Source organism: Cynocephalus volans, chromosome 4 (genome assembly GCF_027409185.1).
Source record: "Cynocephalus volans isolate mCynVol1 chromosome 4, mCynVol1.pri, whole genome shotgun sequence".
Taxonomy (NCBI): domain Eukaryota; kingdom Metazoa; phylum Chordata; class Mammalia; order Dermoptera; family Cynocephalidae; genus Cynocephalus; species Cynocephalus volans.
In genome coordinates, this window is record NC_084463.1 from 152,793,602 (window position 1) to 152,818,169 (window position 24,568).

General features: G+C 40.5%; 1 protein-coding gene across 4 annotated transcripts in view; it reads left to right on the plus strand.

Moving 5' to 3' along the window:
* The window catches only part of CTNND1 (catenin delta 1), a 45,430-nt gene that overhangs the window by 2,294 nt on the left and 18,568 nt on the right, over positions 1-24,568 (plus strand). For 2 of the 4 annotated variants that reach the window (XM_063092644.1, XM_063092646.1), the window contains exons 2-5: positions 19,728-19,846; positions 21,144-21,436; positions 23,485-23,556; positions 24,293-24,445. In XM_063092644.1, the coding sequence (XP_062948714.1) occupies positions 21,242-21,436; positions 23,485-23,556; positions 24,293-24,445 (420 nt within the window). In that variant the 5' untranslated portion in view covers positions 19,728-19,846; positions 21,144-21,241. Of the gene's footprint in view, positions 1-14,155; positions 14,181-19,727; positions 19,847-21,143; positions 21,437-23,484; positions 23,557-24,292; positions 24,446-24,568 lie in introns of those variants that run through there. The other 2 variants (XM_063092645.1, XM_063092647.1) reach the window with 2 other exon arrangements.

Sequence of the window (24,568 nt, forward strand, 5' to 3'; positions counted from 1 at the left end):
TTTCCTTGTTTGCCTCCTATACAGTGTTGGTTTCTTTGTTATGTGAGTAAGGTAGTTGTCAGTGTTCCAGGTAGCGAGTCTCTTTTGGGTGGTTAGAGTTCTAGTAGTACCTTCCTTAGGGTTCCAATATGGACAGAGAGGCTAGAAATGTTCTCTCAGCTAGTCTTAAAATTGGGACTATTGGAGACCTTAAAAAAAAGGAAAGCTCCCAGTAATTACAATCCAGCCTTAGGTTTATGAAATAGTTGCTCTCTAGGGATGGGTGACAGGATGGATGCAAATAAATTAAGCATAGATCACTATCAATTGAAACAACAAAATGATTAGCTCTGTACCTATAATTTATTGTTTTCTATTTTGGTACCTGATGGTCACCTTTTAGTAACTGCCAGGCCCTACTGCCCTTGTTATGTGTGTTGTTGTTGTTGTTGTTTTAAACTGTGTTAAGCATTTTGCATAAACTACTTAATTTCCCATAATACCTTTTTTTTTTTTTGTAAAGAATTTGAGCCTCAGAGAAGCTGAGGTTTGCAGAAAATCTCACTTCCTGTGAGTGATGGAGGCCAGGATTAACCCTGGTCTGACTAATTACAAAGTCCATGCACTTAACCACCAACACACTGCCGTTCTCCAGAGAGAATGGAAACAACAGCTAGAACTAAAATGATCCCTGCTAGAGGCAGGAGGGTTTCATCTTGTGCAGGGTCAGTACTCAGATTTCTAAACCTCTCCCATCCCTTACCACCCATGTTGGAATAATGTATGTAAAAGATCCATTTTCTTTAGAGCCTGTGGGGAACTGGATAGGCTAGAATGGATATTATTTTAATCTTTAGAATAGTGATCTTTTCTTATGTGTGCCATTGCTGTCCTAATTTCTTAAATTTCTTAGAATTGTCTCAAATTTAGTTTGTCAGTGAATTTTCTACTTTCAGAGAATTTTCAGGTATGCAGTTAGAATTGATAATATCAACTTGCAAGGAGAGGCTTATAGGAGGTAGTTCAAATAATGTATTTATTACATTGTATTAAAATTGTGTATTTATTTTTGTCTTTCTAGACTGTGAGCTGCTTTCGTGTAGGTACTGTCTTATCTCTGTATCCTTTTATCACCTGTCTTAGTGTCAGGTACAAACTGAGGTGCTCAGTAAGCCTTGGTTACATAAAGCACTTGATGGGAGTCAGTGAGGGACTGTTGTGGGGAAAGCTTGAAAGGAAGTTGAGATAGGAAGCAAGACAATATAAATTAATAACGTTGCAATGTTATTTTGAAAGTTTTACTATAGTCTGTAGTTTCAACCTTTTACGTATCTCCACCTTTCCATTTCCCTCCTGTTTGGTTTGTTGGTTTGTTTGTTTGTTTGTCTGTCTGTCTATCTATCTATCTATCTATTTAGGGGGCGGCTGGCCAGTACAGGGATCTGAACTTCCCTTTTTCCTTTTTTTTTTTTTTTAAAGATGAGCGGTAAGGGGATCTTAACCCTTGGCTTGGTGTTGTCAGCACCACACTCAGCCAGTGAGCTAACCGGCCATCCCTATATAGGATCCGAACCCATGGCCTTGGTGTTGTCAGCACTGCACTCTCAAGAGTGAGCCACGGGCCGGCCCTCCCTTTTCCATTTTTAAGCACAGTTTCTGGAAATAATGGAAGCTTTTAAGCATTAGCATTTCTTTAATCCTGTTTTCTCTCTTGGCAAACAGTCCAAAGAATAGTGTTAAAAGTAAGGATTCTAATCAGTTCATTTCATAATATGGGCAGCTGTTAGTTTCAACCACTGAAAACCTTAAATGTAGCCATTTTCTAGGGGAGAGGAACTGCTTACATAGAACATATTAGAGGAGCAGCAGGGAGGTGTTCTTTTGGCCCTGGTGGGAAGTGAGTAGTTTTTACATTTGTTAATAAAAACATAAAGAGCTTGGGACGATAGTTTTGAACATCAGTGTTTCAAAGAAAGTATGTTTGACTATCATTGTATTTTTTTTTATCACTGCTTCAGCCGTGAAACTTTGAGATTTTGTTCAGGACTTGTATTGGAAAGTTAATGAGTTTAAGAACCGACCTTAATTTTTATGGGTAATTTAGAATAATAGTAACAAGGAACTTGCCTAAAGGAATGAACTGTGTAGGTAATAGGGATGTGAATAACTACAAATATTCTTTCATGTTCTCCTCCCTCAGAGGGGTTAAATGCCACACAAAGTTGAAATAGAGATTGCTCTGCCTAAAAAGTGCAGCTGCCTCTAAGGTTTCCAATAGAGCATTGATATAGCCTGGTGGGGAGATTGTAAGGAGGTGGGGACAACTGTTCTAGCTAGAACTACTAATGGGGAAATTAGGGTGTGGATTGATTTGTATTTAGTGGAATAATGTATTTTTTGCAAGTAATTTTTCCCCCTAATTCTACTTGGAATTGCAGCATGTGGTTGTTTATTAAATATTGAGCCTGAGAATAGGGTCTGAACTTAACTAGTCTTGTTCAGGGACAGTGTTCTCTGTTTTTAGGGACACTTCCTCTCCAGTTAGCCCTTCAGTCTGATTGGAGAGGTGTGAGCAATTTGGATCAGGCCTATAGTGGGAGCATTAGAAGTATCCAAAGAGCTTTCTTATCTTAAAGGCTTCTTTGCTCGTGAGCAATAGGTAATTTGGTCATGACTTGCATAAAACATGTCCCATTATATTGTGATAAAAGCAATTTTTAACTTTTTATTTTATTTTATTTTATTTACTTATTTTTAAAAGATGACCGGTAAGGGGATCTTAACCTTTGACTTGGTGTTGTCAGCACCATGCTCTCCCAAGTGAGCCATGAGCCGGCCCCTTTTAACTTTTTATTTTAAACTTGCAGGAAAGTTGCAGAATAGCACAGTAACTCCTGTTTACCATTCATTTGCCTAGATACAGGTTGTTACTATTTTCCCACAAATGCTTTGTTATTCTATATTTTTTGGTCAGTATGCTGACCAAAAAGGGAATTTCTAATATGAGAGTTCCACAGAGAATGGTGAGGGAATGGATGCTGGAGCCAGACTGCTTGGGTTCAAATCTTGTTCTGTCACTTACTAACTGTGTAACCTAGGGCAAATTGCTTAATCACTCTGTACCTTGGCCTCCTTGTCTGTAAAATGTCATAGGATCGTTGTGACAATTAAATGATTTAATATATGTAAAATTTATCGAACAGTGCACAGCTCATAGTAATACCTTATGTTTGCTATTAGAGTGGATGATTTAAATGAATTCAAACTTCATTTGTCCTTTAAGGTCCATTAAAACCTGAGCTTCTATGGTAGATGTCCATGCTTATATCACGGAATAAATGGGCTTCCTGGATGGGTAAACTTTTTTTTTTTTTTAAATCAGTTACTCTTTTTGGTGGGGAGGGCTGGTATGAGGACCTTGGTGTTATCAGCACCGTGCTCTAACCAAGTGAGCTAACCGACCAGCCCTAAGTTTTTTTTTAATGGGAAAAGAGTTTTTTTTAGTATTTAGCAACTTCGGTGAGTTGTGTGGGCAGGGTTGTCTGAAACAGTGGTGTGAGAATGGATAACTTTTAATAAAGTGAAGTGAAGTATGAGTTGGGGGAAGAGAAACAGATGGCAAAAGCTTGAATATCTTACAGTAATTTCTTCAGAAACTGATACTTTAGGAAAAATCTGCAATACAGGTTTCTTCTACCTTTTTTATATCTACAAGAAAAAGAACCCTAGCATCCAAGGGGTAATTTAAGAATATTTTTGGCAGAGAATGGATTGAAAAATATTTTGTTTGGGTTTATTATTCTTGACTTCCAACCAGATTCTTTACATTGAAGTCTTGCTTATCAAACCAGAATTTTGTAGAATAACATTCAGTTATGAATGGTTGTACAGGAAACACTTACATAGAAATGAGGTCAGGCTTTTATTATCTCTTTTCTTAAAATTAGTTCCTTCTTTTGTTTTCAGGAAACATCATTCTCTATTTGCAACTCTTATTTATGGACATTTGCAGAACTGTGGCATATAGAAATTTTGAGTTCATGAGTTCTTCCTGTGAGAAGTGTGCTTCTCAGAAAGGGGTCTGCTCTCATGTGGGAAAGCCAAGCTGTTGCCTGTGGGAAATGTGTATGGGTTAGATGTAGCCTTGCCTAAAAACTTGTAGGTTTCTTCAAGGCTAGGATTTTCCTTCTCTCCACCTTCCCTTTTCTTCATACTAAACAACCCACGAAACTTGTGTTTTGAACAGTATTTGGTGCTCCATAGTCTCCTACCATAACTCTCTTACCCAGCTCTTCACAATTTTTTTCCTCTACTTTTTTTTTTTTTAACCAATAATTTCCTCTACTGATTGGCCTACATTTTCTTTTGTTTGCTTCTCTGTTCTCTGTGGTGTCTCCTTTTGCCTCTCGTTGCCACTTTTTGCCTCCCCTGTCATTTTTTTCCTCTTAGGTTGGTAGTCTTCATGGGCATCACTTTGCCGCACTAATACTTAATATGGAAGAAGTTTCTGATTCTTATTGTAGAATAAACAGTAGTCATGCTAAAGTACAGGTATTATGATATTACTTCTGGTTTATTTCAGTTAGATCTAGGTTAGGATTACAATTGTAATCCAAGAAGATTGATCATGCAGTGATTCAGATTAGTTTTTATCTTTGATTTGCAGATCTTATCCACATTTCCTAATTAATTACTCACTTTGTTCATTTGACAGTAGAGCAAAAGAAATGTACTTTCCCTGGAATAAATTATCAGTTTTGTATGTGCTTCCCGTGTTGTTCTATATTGGAATGCACTATCACATTGGGAGGTCTCTTTGTGGAGTGGAAAGATTCTTGTTTTAGGGAAGTTATATTTTAAGAAACCAAAATATATTCTGATGGTTGAGGTCATTGTTATAGAAACTAGTTCAACTTTTCAATACTTTTATCAAAGTACCTGCAGTTTCCATTTCATTGTAAGTGGAGTAAATCTCATTGAAATAAAGTAGCTGGTGTATATTCAGTACACTTTTAAAATAGAGTAAGTAGTCTTTTTAAAAAGAGAAACTGGTGCCAATCTGATTTCTTTCTTGCGTCTTTGTTGGACTGGGGGAAGTTCTGTAACCTCTCTGCTCTCTGTGGACTAATTTGTAAACCAGGGAACAGTTGGCCACTTGAATGTCTACCCTGAAAAAAGTCAGCCAAATAGGCAGGTAAGGCAACAGAAGACCGTAATTCAAAGGCCCAAGATCACAATTAGGAAAAAAGTATAGGAAGAAAAATGAGACAAAGTTGACTTATTTTTCTGAAATTTAACTTTCTGTATTTATTTTAGAAGTAAAACATCTTCATTGAAAAGCAATTTGAGGGCCAAGCCTGTGGCGCACTCGGGAGAGTGCGGCACTCGGAGCGCAGCGATGCTCCCGCCGCGGGTTCGGATCCTATATGGGAATGGCCGGTGCACTCACTGGCTGAGTGCCGGTCACGAAAAAGACAAATAAATAAATAAATAAATAAATAAAATAAAATAAAAAATTTAAATAAAAAAAAAAAAAGAAAAGCAATTTGAGAGTCTGCTGTATGCTATTCCCTGGAATGTAACAATAAAACTCCAAGGTTTGGATCCCTTTACCGGCCAGCCGCCAGAAAAAACCCCAAAAAACCTAATACTTGTTCTCACAGAGCTTACATTCTATTTGTGAGAGACAAATAATAAATAAACAAGTAAATACATAGTATGTCAGAGCGTGATAATGACGTTGAGGAAAAAATGAAGCAGAATAAGTCAGATGGAAGATAAGGAGTGCCAGGCTAGGAGTGGGGTTATTTTATAGAGTGTAAGGGAAGGCCTCATGTATAAGGTATGTTTGAGAGACAACAAAAGAAATGAAGGATCGAGTAATGTAGATATGAGTAGAAAGTACAAAGGCCTTAGGGTTCCTTGTTGCCAGTAAGCAAGAGAGATGAGGAGCAGGGTGAAGTAAGACCTGTCCAGAGAGGTCCAATAGGTGTGTATTGTGGTGGGGAGGTGGGGTGGGGAATAATACAGTCCTTTGTGGTGTACTATGCAAAGAAAAGTCTCCTCTTCAGGCCCCAGAGACAACAGCTGTTACCAATTTTTTTGTATTCCTTATAAGTTGAGGCAACACCTGCCCAGCTCCATGATAGTATAATCAGCAAGTAATTTGCATAGTAGCAGAGTTTGCATAGGTAGATGACCCTTGTTTTGGAGACTGATAATAGTAGGGCAACTACTTAGCATAAGCTTATATGTATTTGGGAAGTGAGATCAAAATTTTTCTTCCCAAGAAAAATATATTTCTTCATTTTATCTACATTGTCAATTTTCTATGAACAGGGGGAGTGACAGCCTAGACCTGGTACAGTTTCCTTTGAGTATAACATTTGTTGGTTTGGGTTATGTGTTTTTGACCAAATATCATGATTGTCCCACTTTGCTGCTGCTGCTGCTTTTGCTCATTTAACCAGAAAAGCTCCTGCTTCTCCAAAGTCTTAATCATTAAGATTTAATGACTTCAGGGACCACTTCTTAGATCACCATATCCACATTTATGTCTTGTACATCTGGGGAGGTGATCAACCCTGATAACTACCTGTATATCTCTATTTGACCTTTCGTATGGATATATAGGCATTAGGGGTTATTAAAGCACATAGAGCCACCTTACCTGGTTGACTTTGATGGAGTTGAGGAAGAAGCATAGACTATTTAGTAATTTGATGTTCTACGGCAGCCTCATATAGGAAAGTAAAAGGATATTTGATTACCAGAGTACCTGTGTCTTGAAGAATCACCCACTCTTACTTTCCCTCTTAAGATTTCTGGTTTAGCTGGTCTGTCCCTCAATGAAAGTCTCTCTCTCACCTTCTCTCTCAGTTTGTAGTTTTTAGCTGCAGTACTTGACCTGGTTACCTTCTGTTCTTCCCTTTAGTTATACTTATCTAGTTACATCTTGTTACTTAATATCATCCTTGGGAGATGACCTCAATCAGGAAACATTTTTTTTTTACCTCCTGTCTCCTTTTTTGGTCAGGTAACTATATCATCTTGCATGAGAAATACTTCAGGCAATCACAGATTCTCCAGAATTTTGAAGTTGCTTTAAAAAACTGGTTGATATTTATTACTTCAGCATATATGAATGGGGCTGAGATGTTTGTGGTTGTCTCCAGAGTGTGTCTTTTAATGCCATTCTTCCTTGTGGAAATATTTCTCTTTATGGTTCTTTTAAAGACATTTTGCTACTCAATTGTTCTTACTCAAACCAGAAGTTAAAGTGACTTGATTGATAAATTTCTGTTATATATTTTCAAGTGGGCTGGAATTACCTAGGGTCTTTTTTTGTTTTGTTTTGTTTTGTTTTGTTGTGGCTGGCCAGTAAGGGGATCCAAACCCTTCACCTTGGTGTTAGAACACTGTGCTCTAGCCAACTGAGCTAACGGGCCAACCCTATCTAGGGTCTTAAATGCTAGATATAAGACAAGGAATTGGACTTTTGGGATAGAATATGGAACCAATCTTTGAAAATTTGGCACAGCTCTTTGTTCCTTGAAGGAAAATTTAAGAAGACGTTTTAAAAATAATCACATTTTTAATCCGCAATGTCAATAGGAATATCCTCCAATGTAGCAACTCAGGATTCCAAAGAAGGTGGTGCTGGCAAGTGAGACAGTTCTTCCTTCTAGATTCTGAGTCTATAATATAGGATTTAGGACTGTGCCATTTCATCCATCCTTATATTTAAATCTATGCTTTCAGAGAGCCTCTAATCCAGACTGAATAATGATCTGAGCTGTCTGGTGAGCAGTAAAACAGGCCCAAATATTTATTACCAGTGCTCTTTTTGCAAGAGGAATGTTGTGGTCAGAAGGTTGTCAAGGATAGGCCAATATAGTGGTTCCCAACAAGCTATCAGAATCACTATGAGGTTGTTTATTTATTTATTTATTGGTTATGAATATTGGTTATTTATTTATTTATTTATTGGTTATGAATATCTTTGTATCCCAAGATATGTTCTCTCTCTCTACAAGTCCAACATACCACTGTGGTGTTTCTTTTCTTCCTTCTTTCTCTCTTAGCTCCCACTTATGAGTGAGTTGAGTACATGTGGTACTTATCTCTCTGTGCTTTGCTTATTTCACTCAACATAAGTTTCTCTAAGCTCATCCATGTTGTTGCAAATGGGAGAATTTCATTCTTTTTTATGGAAGAGTAGTATTCCGTGGTGTATCTATATACCACAGTTTCCTTATGCAATCATCCATTGATGGACATTTGGTTGGTTCCATGCCTTGGCTATTGTAAAGAGTGAGGTATTTTTAAAAACATGAATTCCTAGACGTCACCCCCAGAAATTGAGGTATGGGAGGATTGTAGGAGGGTATTTCAGAAAGTTCATGGAAGGACAGAATTAAAAGATAATATGGATCTTTCCACAAACTTTTTGAAGTACCCTCATATTTTTTTCAAAAAGCTCCCCCAGGTGATTCTGATTACTTAGGTCTGAAGACCACAGAACCTGAATATTTTGAGGTAAACTACATATACAAGGGTATTTCAAAGAGTTCATGGAAAAATAGAATTGGAAGATAATATGAATCCATGAACTTTTTGAAGTACCCTTGTATATGCTGTTTTTCAGGTGGTTATTTAATTAGTATGAGAATTAGAGAAGAGTAGTAGATATGGTGAGAAGGTGCTTAATTTAAAATGAAGTGATCATCCTCTGTGTCCTGTTTGGAATTGCAGCTGTTACCTCCTTATTTGGGTTTTATGCCAACACTTAGCATGGTATGGAGGACTCGCCTGTTAGGGGGGAGGGAAACTTTTAGACCATAACTCCGTTTCCCTTCTCCATTTTGAAATTGTGGAACAAATGTAGGAAAGGATGTTAAGCATTGAAACTGGACTTTGTTTAAAACTGGACAGGAAAGGCCAATGTTACTTCCTGTCTGAAAGGGAAGTGCTGGCTTCCTTCCCTTCCTCCTTAGCTAACTCTGGCCAGCTTGAAATACAGGTGGGGGAGGGGCTGGTCATGTTACTACTCTTTACTGGCTACCTGTGCCTTAGGAAATTGTGTTACCACCAGTGTTCAGGTATGACTGCATAATGTTCACTCCCTTATTCTCCTTAACTAGAAATACGTAGACAGGTGTTGTGTGTGCTCTAGTCTCCTTGCCCATTATGTGGGAACCCTATACTGGGTTTGGCTATTGCAGTCCAGAAAGCCTTCTCATCTTCCAGACATCATTTTACATCCAACCTTATGCATACCTCCCCTGTATTCTCTTGACATTTAAAAATAGACCAAGGAGTTATAGGGAAGAAACTGAAACCCATTTGACACTGAGCAGTAAGCTGTGGAAAGGAGAACATAATTGGGCAGGGGGGAGTGGATGACAAAGGTTTCTTATTTTTAAATTGAGCCAAGAAAGCATTCCTTCTAAGTGGGGCCAGTTGGCACTCTTCCTGCTATTTTAGTCCAAGCTTCTTCCTAGTGACCAGTCAATTGTATTAAGTGTTTAATGTGAGTTTGAACTGTGGTCTCCGGGAAGGGGGCTGGGAGGGAGGGAGAACGGTGGAAACAGCTGGTGCCTTCATCAACCCATCTCAGTTATTCTTCTCTTCAGAGTGTTTGGGGCTGGGGGGGTGGCAGAGGAACTGGATATGTGTTAACAGAGTCCCAGCAACTCTTTATGCAGTGGGATTGGATTCTCAGGCACTCTTAATACTATGTGGGATGTTGGCTAGCTGGAATGTAGTTAAGCCTTTCCCAGTCACATTCTCTTCTCTACCTCCCCACTCTCTAATTCTTTCAGCTTTGGGCCTGCTTTGGAGAGAGAGGAGAGTGGGAAGTTACATAGCAAAACTGATTCATCCTTCCCACCGTTGAGTATTCAGCCTGTCTTGGGCCCTCCAGGAACTTTCTTCTTACCCATTCATTATTCCTTTGGCTGGCCAGTACAGGGATATGGATTTGGCTGGGTTTCTCAATAGGTCTGCAAACAGCTAGAGATACAATTAGAAGCAGGACCTCTGGTGAAATTAAGTTCAATTGTAATTTGTTGGCTGTGCTGGTCTCCTTCCTTCCCTCACACCCCAGAGTGACTGTATTTTTGAGTCAGCACTCCTTTTCTGTCTCACCCGCTCAATTTGGTGCAGAGAACCTGCTAAGTATTCTTTTGGAGCAGCAGCAGCAGAAACATTGATATATGGGTGTATCCAGTTCTCTGGGGTGTGTCTTTTCAAGGCTCTTTTTTTTTTTCTTACTTTTTAAATAGGGTAAGTATCTCAAAAAAACTCTCCCCCACTAGATGCTACTATTTTTATCTACTTTTGTATATCCACCTCACATTGTGGTACTTAATTGACTCTGATTTATTTGGCCTGGACTATGAATGAGGGAGAATTGGATAAGAATACTTAATAATTGTTACTAAGTTTTTAGTATTCTTGAGAGTAAAAAGGCAGTTACTCTTGACTTGGTACTAGGTAAGAGATCTTAAACTTTTGTTTTTGTGTGCTTCGGTGATGGAGTTTGCAGTGTCTAGGCCCTGTTCTTGAAATTCTGTTCTTCATATTCTTTTCTGTCCAGCCCTGGAATGACTGACTTGTGTCTATTCCTGCTGTACCCATTCCACCTTGTTGTACCAGATCCAGATAAGGACTAAATCTTTCCAAGTTGTGCTGTTTTAGGCTTAGCTCCTTTTGCATCATTTACTGCTTAGTTCAAGGTTCAGCTCAGAGTACTTCTAGCAGGTGCAAGAAACAGGGGTCTAGGAGAAAGAAAGGGAGGAGAAAAGATGAGAAATGATAGCATATTTCTAATTAGTTGCTTGGAATGTCCCTCTGGTTGGAGAACTCTGGTGAGCATTGTGCTGTATTTTATGTACAGGGAATTGAGCCCTTTGGGTAAAGGGTGTTACTTTAGATTTCAAGAATCTCTGGCTATCAGAGCTTGACCTCTATCTGCATCTTTGCTTCTGGGGTTTAGGGCCAACTTCCTGTGGACATTACAAGATAATAGAAAAATGTATTTTATCCTCTTCTTGGAACCAGCCGAAGACCCTTATTAGGAAGGGAGGCTTTCTTTTCTGACTAGGTTCCAAATCTGTAGCCCCGATCACTTCAGAGAGTATAGTGAGCAGGAAAAGCTGAGGTTGCTGTCTTGACCTCTTTGTCGCCAGGGCTACTACTGTGCAATTTCTGGTAGTCCTCCTCTCATTCTCTAGGGAAGCAGGGAAGTTTACCCCCACCCCCACCCTGCCCTGCACCTGATAAACTGCCTCTTTGTAGGGTGGAGTCTGCTGCCTTTGTTTGCTTTCTGTGGGGCCTATCTTACAAATCAACTCTGTGCTCATAGGGAAAAGAGTTTGAAAGACACTGAAAACAATGAAAATGAGTGATAGAGAAAGTGACAGAGGATATGTCCTAAAGTAGTTCTCTAAGTGGGAATATTCCATTGACTGAATCCGGGTTGATGATCAAATTCCCATGATGAAGTTTTCTTGGTCATATGTCACATGTAGCTGAACTGAATGTAACAGCAGTCGGAGGTTTAAAATCCCCAGTGCAACGCCTCCAAAGTGAAGAAACTTGGGAAGTAGTAATCTTAAAAATCCCTTCATCCCCTCCAAACTCTCAGATCCACACACAGTATCTTTCTGCTCATTCTTAAAGGTCTGAGCTTTGTCCTATGTAGTGTTGGCTTGGGGCAGGGAGTAGGGTTGTTTTCCTGAACATGATAAGGAACTGAGCAGGGCAAAGTGGGAGCTCTGGATGGTGATTGGTAGACAGGATGCCCTGGAATGCAGTTGGCCTGCAGCCCAGAATACAGCACTTTGTATTTGTTTGTTTCTGGGAGACTGTGGTCTGGTGCTACTGTGACAGGAAGTGAGAAAGCTGGGAGTGGGGGAATGGAGAGGGGCGATGTCTTTGTGGTTCCCCTGTGAAATCTCTTTGTCCCTGGAGAGCAGCTCTGCTACAGCGCTCTACTGAGAAGAGAGCAGCCTTTGTGTGTCTAATGGGTCTCAGCATCTAGTTACTCTGAGGGATTAGGGGGTGTGAATTCTGACTGTGGCCTTTAGTGTCTTAGCACTTGAATTATATAAATGGCCTCAATCTCTTAGCATTGGGAATTTACTGAGTTTGTGTGTATTACTGTTGTTTATGGATCTCTAGGATTTAATTAAGAAAAGAATTCTAGAAGGAGATAGGTGTTAAATACTGTTCATTCACTACATATTGCAGATACCTTGTTGGGTTTGAAAGGGATGGGAAACAACAGATAATGCTGGGGCCCCACATTATAGGTCTTATCCTTCCAAGTGGCACCCTACTACATACAGAGCAAGAGAAACCTACCCATTCAGTACTGAGTCACTGGCAATTCTCTAGTGTTTGCACATAACTAGGGAATGGTTGGTAGTTTCCTGTTTTTTTTTCTTTTTTTCTGTTTTCTTTTCCCCTATGTCTAGACCGAAATAGCACCTGTAGCACTCTGTCCTCCTCCCCTCCACCCTTCTCCCTTGTTTTGTGTTTTCCCTGCCCTACATTCCAGCTGTGAAACAGGCATCTCTTCTCGCTTTGTGGATTGGGTGGCTGAGTCCTCAGTTTCTTGCCAAGCTGGCTAGTCCCTGAGCACACACACACAAACCAGCCTTTGATTGCCCAGGAGGACAGCTGCCCTAGAGGCAGATTGCTAACATACCGCTAGAACAATCCCTCCCCTCTGTTCTGATACTGGCTAGCACAATCTTCCCTGCTTCTAGTTCCTTCTGTTTCCCACCGTACTCTGGTCTTTGTTTTGGGCTTAGTGAGATGTTACATTAAAAATGTGAGATAGCGATATTTGTGGTTAGATTTTCTTTCTTGAGGTGGGGGGATTGGAGAATGTAGCATGTAGCCAGATTTCTAGAGCAGGTTTGCCAGTGGAAAGGTAGGTGATTTATAGAAAGGAGTATTCTTTTGTCCCTAACACCTTTCCTCTTGAGTATTGTTCCTCATAAAAGGGGAAAAAATCTGAGGTAGATTGCAAGCTACTCTTCCCAAGAATTGAGTAAGGTCTTGCTCTTTATAGTGAAGGTAAGACCCAAAGGTCTAGCTGGTTCCACTTGATCTTCCCTTGCCACCCTCCTTACCCCACACACAAAAAGTTTACTTGTGGTTAACTTCTCTGTTAGAGTTAGAATGACTTAACCACATGAAGCATAGAAAGTTCATACTCCTCGCACTGTAGCAAGGAGAAGGAACAGGGACTTGGAGTGGAACATATGTGTTTCTACCGCTTCCTAGCTGAAGGCCTTGGATGAGATACCAGATAATTTTGATACATACTCTGGTTTACTTATCCATGAAAAAGGGCCATTACCTTAGTGTTGAGAGGATTGTGTGTAATAACTTTGAGGATGGGGGGAGATCAATAATCGATAATATGCAACTTTTCTTCCCCTTTAAATTTGGATTTTCTTCTTTCTTTCAGATAAGGGAAACATTTCCTCCTGTTATCTGTCATGTGGCTGAAATAGGACCTTAACATGTCCTTTGATTGATTTATTCATAGATTCATACCTCTCAACCTGTTGCTTGTCCCAAAAGGGAGTTGTACTCTAAACCTGAGAGAAGGGATGTGTTGTTGCTCTTTTCTGGGCTCTGAGGAAGTGGGACTGTGTAAATATGGCTCATTTACATGCTTTCACCTTTTCCAAGTTATCTTCAAATGATGGGCAAGAGAAGGGAGGAATGTAATAGATAGAAAGTAAGGGGTTTGGTGAGAAGCTGCCTCTTTAAAAAAGGAATGTGAGCTTAAACAGTTGGGTGACCTCTAGTAAACCCTGAGGTTAAGCTTTTTCATGAATATATATATTTTTTCTGGCCTAAGGTGGAAAGGATATAAGGTACGCTAGTGAATTTTAGGATTTCTCTTATATGAAAGTTAAACAGTACAGGATACCTTTCCATTTCTATTAGGACTTTCGCTCATTTTTGATTGTATACCCGACCTCTTTTTTTTCCCCCTCTCCTCTGGTAGGAAGGAGAAAGGCATTTGGCCTCTCCCCTTCCTCTAGTCTGACACCTCCCTCTTTTTTCCCCCCCTCCCTCTTATCTTTGTTTCCTTATCAGCCTCTCCCTAAAGCCCTGCTTTCTCCTTATAAGGCTAGGTGAGGCGCCTCTGGCAAGGTTGCAAAGGGATCCAGGTAAGTAACTCTGCGTGGCTCAGACTGTGTCAGGACTGAGAGAAAATTCAGTGTTATCTGTCCCAGTGGAGGGCCTTGGAGAGGCACGTGGGTAGTGGGGGAGGAGAACGAAGCGGCCTGGCCTGAGAGATCAGAAGGACTTGCTAGACCAGTCCTGTGTGTGTGTCATGCATGCTCCAGAGAGAAGCAGGTTTTGTTCCTTTCCATACCCTTTCAGTCCTGGGCCCCCTCACTAGCTGAGAGCCACACCCTTCCTTTGCTTCAAAGCCAGCCCAGCATTTAGCCATTTTAGTGTTATGGTTTCGGGGGATTCCCAGAATACTTGTTAGGGGAAAAGAGAGCAAGAATGCTTTTTCCTGGTCTTCGAATTTAGGAGGTCATGATGGTGGAAGTAATTTTTTTTTTTTTAAATTTAAGTCACAGTAAAAACTTTAATTATAAGACTGAAGTTTAAAGTGTCCTATTGATCTATAGAGACTGCCAACTTTTTATTTTTTATTTTTATTTTTATTTTTTTTTAAAAGATGACCGGTAAGGGGATCTCAACCCTTGGCTTGGTGTTGTCAGCACCACGCTCAGCCAGTGAGCAAACCGGCCATCCCTATATAGGATCCGAACCCGTGGCCTTGGTGTTATCAGCACCGCACTCTACCGTGTGAGCCACGAGCCGGCCTACTGCCAACTTTTTAAACGCTTTTAACAGCTCTTTTTAACAAGGAGCATTAACAACTCTTAACGACAAGAGTTTAACAACTCTTTTTAAAAACGAGGAGTATTTTTAAAACATTTTTATATATTTGTTTATTTTAAGTTTCTTCTTTTCTCGGACACTCCAATCAGACAGAATGTGTCATTCCTTCCTAAGAGGAAAGTAATTTTCCGAGAGACTCCCTTAATTCAGAGAGATTTGTGGTGGACACAGTGAGACCCAGTCCTTCCTTGTGAAAGTTAGGCTCCTTTGGTCAGCCTTTTGAGTTCTCTAAATGAAGAAACTGGGCCTAGCATGAAGCAGATCCACAGGGAAGCATAGAAAATGCTAACACCAAGACAAGACCATTTCTGGAATATAGGTTTTGTGACTGAGTGGCGCTCAATTGAGATGAGATTCTGAAGTGAGCAGAGTCCTTTTTAGGTCTTAATGCAGGTCAGCTCCAGAGACTTGGGGTTGGTATGGAAGCAAGTCTTCCTAGCAAAATAAGAAATACCAGAATTGTCCTGACAGCTTCAGAAGGTGAAACATCAAGTCGAGGTGATGTAGGGTACTTAGACTTTGGACTTTGGGGTGATAGGAAGCCATGGAAAAACTGTTGACAAAATGTATTCCTTTGATTTAGAAACAAAATGGCAATTTTGTGTGTTTGTGGTTGAATAGGAATAATTGCTTTGATTTGGGGACAAATGCCAGTTAAGGCAAATATATATATATATATATATTTTTTTTAAATGACCGGTAAGGGGATCTTAACCCTTGACTTGGTGTTGTGAGCACCACGCTCAGCCAGTGAGCGAACCGGCCATCCATATGTGGGATCCGAACCCGGGGCCTTGGTGTTATCAGCACCGCACTCTCCCGAGTGAGCCATGGGCTGGGTCAGCCCCCAGTTAAGGCAAATAAATGCCTTTTAGGTATCTAGAGGACTCACCTTTCTGGCTTGAATGCTATATAATAGTTCTACAGCATTACAGGTGATATATTTTACTGATATTCTTCAGTAGGGGGCTCAGTGTGCTTTTTTAAAAAAGCCATTTGAAATACCTAGAATGACATGGAAGTGGAGTTTTGCTTACCATTGCTTTTAGAAGGAGAGCATAAATTTGTAACATTGATTTTGATTTCATAATGAATGAATAGGAAGAAAGGAGGACAGTTGCCTTTGGTACTGGCTACAGAAGATGAATTTTCTTTCCCAAGAACCCAAACTTTGTTTTTTTTTCCCCTCACATTGGTGAAGTTTAGAGTTCTCCATCTTAGGACAAATAGTTTTTCCTTTTTCAGTAGAGGCATGCTTGCCCAATTCTGGTCATGTCTTTGGATATACTCAACTGCATGGAAGTAGGAGAGATGTTCAGAGTCACCACACTGGTGGTTTTACATATTATATTAGCTCATTAAAACTAAATCCTGAAAAGTAATAGAAATTACAGGGGTTATAAGTTCTCCAAGGTCTCCTAGTTACTTTTTGTCAGAGCTAGAACTTGAACTCCAGTTCTTTTGACCCCTAGTCTGGAGTTTTGTTTTGTTTTTCCCTTTAAGATTGTGAAGAATTCATATAGTTTATAGGGCCTGCTGGAAATGGAAGAGGGGAGCATGGGGAGATGTGTGTGGTTCATTCCAAAGCCCCACCAACAACACCAAAACTCTAGTCTTTTGTGTTCATAGTCATATTTGTAGTAGTAACAGTATTAATAACTTTCTGTATGTCAAGACATTTTTCTAAGCACTTTGCATGAATTGTCTCATTTAATCCTCACAACCACCCTATGTAATTTTATTTCTACATTTTACAGAAAAGAAAGCTGAGGTTTAGGGTGATTAAGTGGTACTTTGGCCGAAGTCATATAGGTAATGAGCAATAGAGCTGGAACTTGAACCCAGTCAGATTCCAAAACCTATATTCTTTTTTTTGGGTGGCTGGCTGGTATGGGGATCTGAACCTTTGACCTTGGTGTTATCAATACCACATTCTACCCAGTGAGCTAACTGGCCATCTCTGAAGCTTATATTCTTAACCTTTAGGAATCATAATTCCAAATTATATTTCTACAGCTATTTTACAGTAGAACAAATCATTCCAAGGAGTGTGCTAGTAGTGAGTAATTTTTTTTGCCCTGTTATCTGGTTGGCATAGTCTGTTGTTTGGTCCTTCTGGATATTTGACTTGGTTTAACTTCTTCTGGTATCATTGCCATTGCTTGAATGAGGGAGCCTTGCTATAAAGTCCGTGCAGTAGTGGGATGGTCTTTCTAGTGTGGGTGGGATCCAGTAATATAGGACCTATGACTTGTAAGGGTAAAACCAGCTATTCCCAGAAAATCTAGTCTTAGGGGAATAACAAGGTTTACTTTATGTGCCCCCTTCTCACTTTGAGAATTCTTTGATGGTCTTTTTTGGTGAGAGCAAGTATAATCCATTTGAAAATATTAAGTGGCAAACCTAGAAAGGTGTTGGACTGGACTCAAGGCTTTACTGACTCTATCTGCTAAAGTCAGTTAATGATTTGCAGGTTCTGGTGTGTAGCATAGTCTTTTTATGATGTGTATGGCATGGAGAAAAACCTTTTTCCTCAAGTCTCTGAGTGATAAGCCGTCTATTGTAGGTTGCCAACAACAGCTTCATTCTCTTCCCCCACTCATGCTTGCTTTTTCCTCCCATTTTTTTCCCTGTTCTACCTACCACATATATCTTATGTGGACATTATGGATAACTGTTTAGCCTAAAGAAAAATGGAAACTTTTTCTTTCTCCTATTTCCTGCGATGGTTAAGAAGAAAGCTCTCAAAGGTGGTAGGGGAGAGGAATCGGACCATCCGTCTTATACTGCGCTTCTACTTGGACTTGACAGCATGGTATAGAAAGAGGATGCAGGCTTTGAAATGGTAGAAACTTAGGTTTAAATTCAAAATTTGCTATTAACCGTGAATCCTTGGGTAATTTCTTCACCTATAAGTCTATTCTCATTTGTAATAAATTACTTCCTTAGGGTTGTAAGGATTACCAAGGTAATAAATGTAAACCATTCAATAATTGTTAGTTCTTTTTATGTTCCCTTTTTCTGTGGTAATAAACTACTAAGGCCCCAAATAAGGAATCAAAAACTTATAACAGTCGTGTAGTGCTGTGAGGACTGCCAGGCACTAGAGAAGTGACCTCTGTTGCAGAAGCACTGGTCTACATGGGACCTCCTAGTAAATAGAGTTGGAATAGGGAAACCAGCTCATCCACTCCTTAGAACCCAGTTATGCTCTCGATCCAGTTAATTTTATCTACTAGTTCACAAAATAGTTTGGGGCTGAGACATTACCATGAAGTAATGTAATTGGAAGATAGAAACTAACTCTTGAAACAACTTAATACCTCACATTTGTATAACATACATTATTATCTCACCTTATCCTCACAGCAACTCTGTGAGTCTATCCCAGTTAGACTGGGCTGGTGGTATTGGCATCTTAACAGATGAGAACATGGCAGGCTACCGCTGTTGTTGGCTAGTGGCAGAGCCAGGACAGCTCTAAACTATAGCTTCTGCTATTGCTCTCTTTCAGGCAAAAAAATTCTGCATGCTTTTAGACCTAGGAATCTGATCTCTTTCTAACTTAACGGTGCTGTCCTCTTCTCCAAATTAGAGCCAGGTGGTCAGCTTTAAAGCCCTGAAGATGGGGAAAGCTAATACTTCTCTAGATATTGCTTTCTGATCTAGATCTCCGGGTATTTTTCCTACCTTCCTAACCTCCTTTATTGAATTAAAGTTGTGGGGACAAAAAGTAGCCGTTTATGGTAGGGTGACAAACAGTTTCTCTCTGCAGCAGGGAGTGTTGTCACTGTATGCCACATGGTAGTGGTAGTTTGGGCTTTTATTAGTAAAGAAGATTATAGGGTGGTAACTGCAGTTCAGGCTCTGTTGAAACTCAGTAACTGGAAGAATCTCTCTTGAGCTCAGAGTCCTCTTGGTGTGGAAGGTTCATAGGTCATTGTATATAGCGGATAATGGCTAGTGCTTAAAATGAAGGGAAGCAACTTTTTTTTTAAATAAGGATACTTATTAAAGAAAGACCTTTGAGTGGCTTGTTAAAATATAGGGTGAGAATATGAGAAAGTGGCAGTGGGCTTTGGATTGAAAGGAAGAACAGCAGTTGATAAGTGATTGTGGGATCCCAGAACTGGGGTAGGAGGATTTTAGGAAAGGGCTACCACGTTCTCAGATTTAGGGACTGAATTAATTCAGGAGTTTATTAGGCACCTGTTTATCAGTTTCCTCTGGGTACTCTTGCTTGCTGAATGCTGCATACATTTTAAGGCAAACAGGCCCAAGCATTTGGGGCTCTGGGGAGCGTGGGAAAAGGAACTGAAGCAAAAGGCCCAGCCTAGGCCAGTCCCCACATGTCTTCCCCACCGCGACTATTGCATTGGTTTCTCAATGTCTTTGTGGGCATGCTGGGACTAGGCTTTGAGGTTTCTGCCTTAGGGGTGGGAAGGAGGGGGAAGGGCATTCCAACAGCAATTTTTTTTTTCCCATTTGGTTGCTGGGAACAGGGGTTAAGTGGATTTTTATCCATATTATAACCTGTTCTTGGTTATGTATGGAAGTACAACTAGAGAAACTCTGACATGACAGTAGAATCCAGGTTTTAATGAAAACTATAGCCAAGGCCCAGGTATCTGAACATAGCCAAGTCTAAAGGGCTTTTGTCATAATAAGCAATTCCGAGTCATATTTTAAATCACTTCCTTTCATTCCCAATATCTTTCCTTGCTGCTCTTGTTTTTATGTATTGGGTGTATTTTATTTTCCTCTCATTCCCATTTTTCCTTCAAATATTTCTGCAGCTCTCTCCTTCCTGCTTCCTCCTTGCTGTGGTGGCTGGGATGCTTCTTCCATGATTCTTTGAATCTAGACTGGGCTGTTCTCTGTATTAAACCAATCAATTACGACCTTCTATTAACAGGTGTGTATGGAAATATGTTTATTAAGAATTAAAAAAATCTTGTTAAGTGCTTTTTTTCTTTAGGGGTTGATGAGAGGGTGGGGAATAGGGGAGAGGATTTGTTCCAAAACCTGCCTTTCAACATTGTATATTTTGGAGTGGCCACAAAGTCTCCCATAGCTATAAGAGAGAAAACTCAAGTCCAACAATATGACTGTAATGGCTCTCCATTTACTAGCCAACCTGCTGTTTATATAAGGGGGAGCTCTTTATTTCTATATAATTATAATTTATTGTATAAATAGCACACATAAACCCTCTAGATATTTGGATATTACCCTGAGTTGGAATAAGTGAAAGGGTGAAAAGATAGTCTTTTCAGAGTTTTCTGCAGGATTACAGAGATGTAGGAAGTTTCAGCTATTGATGTCTGGAGATTAGTATATGAACGAGTTTGAAGCACAGTTTCGGAGTTTGAGCCTAATGCTCGTTTTCCTCCCCCTGAAGAGGTGAAGGTCCCTGCAAATAGTGCTTTTTTTTTTTTTGGTGCTGGCCGGTACAGGATCTGGGATTTGAACCTGTTACCTTGGTGTTATAAGGCTGCACGCTCACCAACTGCAGAGTTTTTTGTGGTTCTGTCGCTCTCTTGTCTCCATTAGTGAAGGCACACATTTTGCCCTCAATATTGAAGTATAATTTTGGAAAGTAGAAAGTCCCCTTTATAAAAGTATTAAACATGGAGGCCTTAATTTTGTCTTCCACCTTTGATGATGGGAAGTTTTTTACTACTTCCATTTCTTAGTTGGCATTTTAATTTACCATATTAATTTAGTATATTTTGCCACTACCGCAGCAGTTTCAGTGTTTGATTTGGGAGAAGTTAAGTAAGATCTGTACTGCTCCATTATCTCTAGAAGTGGCTCTTCCCTGCAGGATAGTGAGTGCTTGTCTGTACTGTGGAGTTACAACTTTCATTGAGTTGATACCAGCAAATTTTTACAGGGAAAAGTAATCTAATTTTAATCTCATGTCATGACCATAGCTCTTAGCCACATTCTCCCTATCCTACCAACAGTGTAGAGACTTGGATCTATTACATCTTTTCTTTCAGTGGTTATTTCTGGTGGGTTGCTGAAGAGGGTAGCAGGCAAAGGATCCTGCTTGAGCAGACACTGGTGATGGACTCCCAGGCTTGGTGGTGGCTTGCTTTTTGCACTGCAATAAAACCATGAGAGGGCATCTTTGGCTCTGGGATTAATAATTCATCTGTCTTCTCTGACCTGTGACCTTTTCTCTCCTCTCTCTTACCCTTTCCCAGTAGTGTGAAGTGAGGGGGGCCTTCTCCCTCCTATCTCCTCTCTCTGTGATCCACCTTCCTTTTTACCCTGCCCTGCGGCGGCTCTGCCCCTTACCTTCATGGACGACTCAGAGGTGGAGTCGACCGCCAGCATCTTGGCCTCTGTGAAGGAACAAGAGGCCCAGTTTGAGAAGCTGACCCGGGCGCTGGAGGAAGAACGGCGCCACGTCTCGGCGCAACTGGAACGCGTCCGGGTCTCACCACAAGATGCCAACCCACTCATGGCCAACGGCACCCTCACCCGTCGGCATCAGGTAACCCCTCTCTCCATCAGACCTGCAGGTAGGACTTTGGCATGGTCACAGAGAGGCTATAATTCTTCTTAAGAAGCTACTCTCCTCTTGATGATGGGCTGTACGGTGCCCGTGCTTCATGAAGAACCTTTCCAGGGGTAACAAATACTGATTAACAGATAGGAATATTGCTGCTGTGCTGAGTTGGGTGGACTTCTTCTAGAAGCATCCACCTGACTTCCTGTTTTTTTCTGGGTTGAGATTCAGTTCTGGTAATGGCATATAGAATAGTCTGGAGCTGTACTCAAGTTACTTCTGTTTTCTTGGTATTAAAAATCCAGGAAAGTAAATGCCCACTTAGTAGATGGGGAAGTTGGGCATTTTGTGCTCTCAGCTCCAGTTCAGTCTCCCTCAGGGAACAGTTTGTTCTCAGAAGGTATGGCAGTGTCTGTAAATTGTGTATTCCTGCTCCATATCGTCTGTCCTTGTGTTCTCCTTTTTTTGGTTATGTAAATCATGTCTTGGAGGAAGGGGTCATTGTTAATTCTGTTGGTTAAAGTTGGAGAGGGAGCATCATGCTGCTATTTAACTCAAATAACCACAGGAGCCAGTGGTCTCTGGGTTGGCTGACTCTGATGTGACTTGGGCTAGTTGGTGTTAGAAATGAGCAGTATCTTATGTTTCCTATGGTTTTTCTAGTCTGACTTTGGTGTGATGTAATCCGTCTGAGGTTTTGTGTGTGTGTGTGTGTGTGTGTGTGTGTGTGTGTGTGTGAGAGAGAGAGAGAGAGAGAGAGAGAGAGAGAGAGAGAGAGAGAGACAAGAGAGTGATAGGCATTGCCTGATATGATAAGCTGCATCTTAAGAGATCTCTGGGTGGGAACCAGAGTGGTGCTCATGTCCCGATAGTCCTTTTCATTGATTATTTATTTATTTTATCAGGTAGAGAAGGTCCCTCATGCTGAGGAACCTGTAATTGAGTGAGAGGACAGAATTCCAATTGGGGGATAATCAGGAATTTGAAGGAAGCTGTGTGTTTGTAATGTTCCTAGGATTTTTATGGGAACTAGAGTAGGGGGTTAGAGATGAGATGTATATAATTCAAAGGGGAGAGCAGGACTGCTCAGGCCTGGAGGTAGTGGGGAATTCCAGGATTTAGTACGTGGTTTCTCTCTCTTACTCTTTCTTATTTTTAACTTCTGTTCAGCAATGAAACCACACCCTTCCTTCTTCCTGAAAGTAACGTTTAACTTCCTCTGCCTGCCGCCTTATACTCTCTATGTAATGGGAATGGGGTGGAGGAAGAGTTTCTCCAAGTGGCTGGATCTCACGTATTCCATTGGAAACAGAGCAGCCAAATGTATTTTTATGTGGTATAATGTAATTAGATTATTTCTTGCTGCTTAGGACAGAATACCTTACTGGTGGCATTTTGGAATGTGTTCTGTGGCTCTAATAATTGGTGGTAAAGATGTTGAGACTTCAATTTTCTTGAGGGGAATTGTTTCCTTCATACTTGGAAAGGGAGACTCATATCTCTTGCTTCTTTCTTTAAAAAGCTGCCTGGAATGGGAGTTTCTAATGGTAGTAGAGCATGAAGATTCATGGGACAATAAAGGCTTTTGGAAACCCCCTAAGCTATCCTTTCCAACTTTCCTTATATTTGTATGGCTTTCCAAAAAAGCACGTACGGGAACTTATCTGAGTCTCTGCTATTTATTCAGCTTGCAGTTTTTTGAATGCCTATTATGTGCCAGGCACTGCTCAAGGCACTTGGGATACATCATTGAACAAAACTGACCGAAAAAGAAAAGCCCTCTGCCCTCATGGAGCTTACGTTCTTATGTTCCAGAAACCCAGTCAGCCAAAGTTCCGGGCTTGATTCCAATTTTGAGGAAAGTGCTAAGACTAAGGAGTGATGAGGTTCTTTTATGAGTACTGGCACAAGGACTTCAGGCCACAAATATCTTCTTGAAAGCCCTTTTCCTGTTTGGAAAAAAAGATCATATGTGTTTGATAGAGCAAAGGAAGGCCACAAAATGAATTGTCTTCTTGTGGAATGTGTTTCAGAACGGCCGGTTTGTGGGCGATGCTGACCTTGAGAGACAGAAATTTTCAGATTTGAAACTCAACGGACCCCAGGTAATTCTTTTGACTCAAGGCCTGGGTTGCTTCATTTGTATTACTTCCCCAGCCTATAAGAACATATTGGTGTCTTGTAAAGTGCCTGGTACATTGTAAACACCGTTCGTTAGTTTCTCTCATTTAGGAAAATAAGAAATAATGTAGTTTTTGTTTTGGAATGAGTTTTAATGACCATTGATTTTTATCACTACTCTCCCCCACCATTTGATTCCCAGGTACTGCATTCCTTTTCTAGAGAAGGCATGTTTTTACTTTGCAGAAAACCCTACCTAAAACATAGCTGGTCTTGAGCCATAGGCAAGATGTGAAGAGTAACACAGAGCCAGTCACAGGAAGGGTCTTACTGGGATTTTCTGGTTTATCTTAAAAATTCTTTGTTTATTGGGTGAGCTACTCTTCTGAAAGGTTTCTCAAATGGAGATGTTATTGTGGCTAATACAGTTCATATTCACTTAGATGACCAGACCTGAGAAGTTAAATCTGCCTTCTCTGTCGCATGGATGTCACTGTGGCTATAGTTAACTCAGTTTGTGTTTGTTAAATGACTAGAACTGGGAAATAATATCTACTGTTCTTTGTACAAGTCTGAAAGATGACGGCCACCTCTCTAAAAATCTTGAGGCATGTAGAAGATGCCTCAGGAGACCGTTTCCAGAGGCACTTAGCTTCTTACTAGGATGGATTGTTAATACATACTGCTTAATATCAGCATCTTTTTCTCTTTTCCAAATAGGATCACAGTCACCTTCTGTATAGCACCATCCCCAGGATGCAGGAGCCAGGGCAGATTGTGGAGACCTACACAGAAGAGGACCCTGAAGGAGCCATGTCTGTTGTCTCTGTGGAGACCTCGGATGATGGGACCACTCGGCGCACAGAGACCACAGTAAGCTAAGACTTGCATAAGTTCTGGGAGTGATAGAAGAGGTCTTCCTGTGTTCTCTATTAGAAAAGGGGTCAAGCAGTTATTTAGGGTGAATGAAAGGCTGCTGATCCATAGTGATGGTGT